This window comes from Orycteropus afer, unplaced genomic scaffold (genome assembly GCF_000298275.1).
Source record: "Orycteropus afer afer isolate SDZICR_OR568_19922 unplaced genomic scaffold, OryAfe1.0 scaffold00164, whole genome shotgun sequence".
NCBI lineage: Eukaryota > Metazoa > Chordata > Mammalia > Tubulidentata > Orycteropodidae > Orycteropus > Orycteropus afer.
Genome location: NW_006921751.1, coordinates 4,268,478 through 4,273,542, shown reverse-complemented (window position 1 = coordinate 4,273,542; position 5,065 = coordinate 4,268,478). Strand labels below are relative to the sequence as shown.

The 5,065-nt window shown below is 37.9% G+C and overlaps 1 protein-coding gene across 1 annotated transcript in view; it reads right to left on the bottom strand.

Annotated features, from left to right (window-relative positions):
* Positions 1-5,065, bottom strand: part of FUBP1 (far upstream element binding protein 1) — a 30,720-nt gene that overhangs the window by 15,685 nt on the left and 9,970 nt on the right. Inside the window, exons 6-11 of the mRNA XM_042781745.1 lie at positions 4,641-4,693; positions 4,476-4,547; positions 4,285-4,342; positions 436-598; positions 234-332; positions 3-104 (exon numbers count right to left, since the gene is read on the bottom strand). Coding sequence (XP_042637679.1) covers positions 3-104; positions 234-332; positions 436-598; positions 4,285-4,342; positions 4,476-4,547; positions 4,641-4,693 — 547 coding nt within the window. The remainder of the gene's footprint in view (positions 1-2; positions 105-233; positions 333-435; positions 599-4,284; positions 4,343-4,475; positions 4,548-4,640; positions 4,694-5,065) is intronic.

The window sequence follows — 5,065 nt, the reverse complement described above, 5'->3', positions numbered from 1 at the left end:
ACATCTATTCCTTCATTTCCTCCTATTCTTGACCCATACTCATTTCGAACTTCTCTGAAACCACCTTGATCACGAATTAACTCTAACACCATCTCCTTGGCTTGCTGAAGTAGAAAAAGTTAGCCAGTTTAGAAGGCACGTCTCAAAACATTTTAACTACTCATCCATGGTTTCCCCATTTTGTCACCCAATCCCAAACCCCTTTTTATAAAATATAAAGTTGTTAAATTTACTTGAACTTTGTATGGGTCTCCAGTAATCCTAAGAGGTTTGTCAGCACCTGTGTTTTGAGGCCCATCTTGAATCATGACCATTTTAACTCCAGCCCGCTCCTGTTACAATTATAGAGACCATGTGGATTAACAAATGAGAGGTTGAGAGAAAACTGGCATCAAAATAGACTAAAAAATAATTATTATATAAACATAGTAATACCTGAAGTTGTTTAATAGTTTCTCCTCCCTTCCCAATAACTAATCCTGCCTTGCTAGCTGGAATCATTATTTCTTGAACTGCATTTCCTGGTCCATCACCATGATGAAAGCCAGGAGCTGGTCTTCCTTTTTCAACAATCTGGTCCAGTAACCGTTTTGCTGATCTGTTAACAAATTATTATTTAAGTAGTGAGCTGCAACACACCAAAAAGCTTACCCAAAAAGAAATATAAAATAATATAATCAGAAACTCCTTCCAACCCAACTCAGGCTGAAGTGGCTTACAGTTAAATTTTAATAATGCTTTTAATTTTAATTAAAAGAAAATGCCACTAAGGTTCAAAGATCCTAAAATCATACATTTTCTAGGTATACAGTTTTTAGTATTTTGGAGAACAGTTTTAATTTTCTAAGAAGTAGAAAATTAAATTTATCTCAGAATTAAGCAGATTTCTCTAAAAATGTGATATAGTTACATTTTTTAAATTACCACTTTGCTCACTCACATGTTAAAATTCACTGATTTCTCTAGAAATGTGATATAGTTACATTTTTAAATTACCACTTTGCTCACTCACATGTTAAAATTCACTGATTCATTCAACAGATATTTAAAAAATGTCAGTAATGTACCAGGAATTCTTCTAGGTAATAGGGATACAGCAGTGAATAAAACAGATAGGAATTCCCGTTGAAATGGCATTTAGCTTCATTAAATAAGTAAAAACAACATGTCAAATAAATAACATGTAATTTAGAAAGTGCTATAAAGAAAATCAAAGCAGGGTAAGATTAACAGAATGTTAAGTGGGAAGAGAGATTTTATACAAAATAGATATGGAAAGACAGTTGAATAAAGACCTGAAAGAAGTGGGGGACTGACTATGGAAATATCTAGAAGAAAGTGCTCCAGGGAGAAGAAACAAGAAGCACAAATGAGGAGCATACTTTGGTCAACTGAAAGACTTTAAAACTATAAAGGACGCTAGTGGGGTTGGAACAGCGAGTTGGAGGATGAATGATAAAAGACTCATCGTTAAAAATCATTGTAAGAGACTATTAGGGATAAGAAAGAAGGTCTGGTTGGGCAGTGCCTAAGGTATTTGACTGCTAAGCAGAAGGTTGGTGGTTCAAATCCACCAGCACTCCATGGAAGGAAGATGGGCCAATCTACTTCCATCAAGATTTATAGCCTCAGAAACCCAATGGGGGTTGCAATGAGTAGGAATTGACTCAATGGTAGTGAGTTTTTTTTTTTTTTTAAATTAGGGATAAGAAGCAGCTCTGGTGGGGCACTGTTTAAGCACTCAGCTGCTAGCCAGAAAGCTGGTGGCTCAAACCCACCAGCTCTTTTGCTCTGTGGAAGAAAAGACTTGCTGTAAGTAGGAATCAACTTGACAGCACCTAACAACAATAAGTAAGGACAAAGGTAAAAACAGTGTCGTTTATATTCTGGGAAACTATACAATAAATATAGGTAAATGGTGTCATGGACTAAAGTGGGAGTATAAAGTTGTAAGGGGCTAAATTCTGAATAAATTACAAAGCAAAAATGACCAAGAGTTGCTCATAGACAAATGGAGCATAAGAAAAAGATAAAGTTTTAAAACAGAATTGCCGTATGTAAGATAGGATTAATAAAAGAAAAAAGCAGATTGGGGATGGGGTATAAATAAAGGGATCTGTTCTGAAAAATCTAAAATTTGAGATGAGCGTAATGCCTAAGGCATTTGAGTGCTAACCAGAAGGGCTGGCGGTTCAAACCCATCAGCCACTTCTCTGAAGGAAGATCGGGCAATCTACTTCTGTAGTAACACAGCACCTTGGGAACCAAAGGAGGGGTCACTATGAGTCTGATCCAACTTGACAGCAGTGAGCTTGGTTTGGTTAACAGATATTCCAGTGATACTGAGTGGTCAGTGGGATATATGAATCTGGAATTTAGAAAGAGATTAAGGCTGAAGATAAAAGTTAGGAACATATACAAGTTTTGGTATATAAAGCCATGGGATTAAATGATGCCACCTAAGGACTGTATAGGAGCTCTGGCAGTATAGTGCCTAAGGCACTTAACTGCTAACCAGAAGGCTGGCGGTTCAAACCCACCAGCCACTCCTCGGAAGGAAGGTTGGGCAATCTACTTCCATAGTGATAATGCCTTGGAAACCCAAGGAGGGGTCGCTATGAGTCGGGTCTGACTCCATGGCAAACAACAACAAAGGAGTGTGTATAGATGTACTTTGTAAGGCCTAAATTTTGTGGCATTTCTATGTTGAGAGGCCAGAAGATAAAGTGGAACAAGCAAAAGACACTGAGGAAGAGTAGCCAGTGAAATAGCTGTCCCAAGGCCAAATAAATCAAGTATTACAAGGAAGGTGACTGCTGTGGAGGTCATTTATGACCTTAGCAAGTGCCAATTTCAACGCAATGATGTGAATAAAAGTCTGGCTGGTCTGACTGCAAGAAAAAAATGAGTAACAAATCAAACAAACAAAACTGGCAGCTAATATGGGAAGTAGAGTTACCTTCTTTAAGTTTTCAGTAAAAGGGAGTAGAGAATAACCATGTGATCCTCAACCTAAACAACTGTGAGACCAGAATATCTAGATGGTGCCCAGCTACCAATGTCAACCACTCTGAGGGGGATCTATGAAGGAGATCCTGGATAGTGTGAGAAAACAATGTGGAACAAAACTCAAAATCATTTGGGGGGGGGGGGGAATAAAGGAACCGGGTCTGCTGGTCTGACAAAGCCTAGTGGAACCACTGAGACTATGGTCCTTAGCTGCCCCCTTCAGGTCTGGAATTGAATCCACTCCTGTGGCTTCCAGCCAAACAAAAGATAGGCATATGAGGTGAGCATTTATACTAGGTAGATATACTCCTTTGGGAGAACAATCATGGGAGAATAGAAGGGCTGTGTATGCACAGGGACATAGCTCAGGGGGCAGGAATGCATGGAGGGAGAGCACAGGGAAGAGGTAACTACGGGAAAGAAGTGGGATGGGAGCTGTTGCATTGTGGTAAACTGTAGTCAATGTCATGAGACAAAGTGTATGTGAACTGCTGTATGGAAAGTACATTTGGTCTGTAAACTTTCACCCAAATCACAATTAAAAAAAAAAAGGGAGTAGAGAATAGAAATATGGGATGGTTTTTGCTAAGAATCAGTAGGAGGCATGTATCTAGGCATGTTTGTATGTTGCTAGAAATGATTTAAGAGAGATGGGAAAACTAATTAAGGAGGAGAAACCGTTTCAGTTGTAGAGACAATGTCCTTCAGTATGAAGGAAAGGTTGGCCTTAAGCATATGAGAACAAAGGAAGGCAGGATTGAGTACTATACATTAAGAGCACAGATGAAAAAAGGCTGTTAGATTTATGGGTAGGGAAGATGGAAATGTTTCTTATTCTTATGATTGTTTCTGTATTTCCAATAAAATAAACTGTAGTTGGTAAGAGGGGAAGAGATGCTGAAGACCTGGAGGGGGAAAATGAAGTATCAAAGGAGGAGGAAGAGTGAATACATAGGGAAATGTAGGTAACACAAAGGTCCACTCAAAGTTGATGGTGATTAAGTTTTAGGGGTAATCAGTTGATGTAATTATGCATCTTCTCCAAGACACATTCAGCTTCTTAAGTACAGGTCACATACAGAGTCAGTTTTAATTATTTTCTGTGTTCTGTAGTCCACATGAGGAACCCTAAGTGATAAAGGCATAGGCATAAACTTCAGAAGAGTTGGGAAAGTTTTAGGGAAGGGAATTTTACCAGTAATTAAGAGCAAAGACAAAGTTCAAAGAACCATCACATTATAACTGTAAGTAAAACTTTACAATTGTCATACTTACTGGACAGACTCAGGTGTTCCAGTTAACATACAAGATCTTTCTGGAAGGCCACCACTGTCTACAATTAAAATCAAAACCAGAAAATTTTAGAGGAAGAAAAGATTAATAGGTGGCATTATTTTCACTAGCAACTTAAAAACATACTATGCTATTTTTCTAGTCATTTTGAAATATGAAGAAAATAACAGTACCAGGAGCTATCTGTATTTTGCATCCAGATTCCTGTTGTATGCGTGAGATCTGTTCACCTCCTCGGCCAATTACTAGTGTTTTTTAAAAACAAAACAAAAAGCAGTTGAAAGGTTGTAAAATTTCTTTTGATTATATTTACAAAGTTTTAAAATTATGTTACTTACTGAATCCAACCATTCCATCTGGAACTTTGTATTCTTCTGTCATTACAGACCTGCTAGACACACCAGAAACAAGGACAATTCGTTTATATACAAAATGTCATCTACTAATAAAAAGCTTAAGTCTAATGGCTTAAATTAAGGTTCTAGGTGCATATTCATGGCCAAAATATGGCCTACCATTTGAGTAAACTCAGTATCTTAATTAAGGTGACACATATTAAATAAGGTAGGGATGCTATATGCAACAGTCGGAAGGTTTGAATTGAAAAGGATTTGGGGGTGGAGTTCAGGGAACATCATCTTAAATTATACTAATTCACCCTTCTTCTTGTTGTTGTTATATGCCATCGAGTCGGACCCGACTCATAGCGACCCCTCCTTGGGTTGCCGAGGCAATATTACTATGGAAGTAGATTGCCCCATCT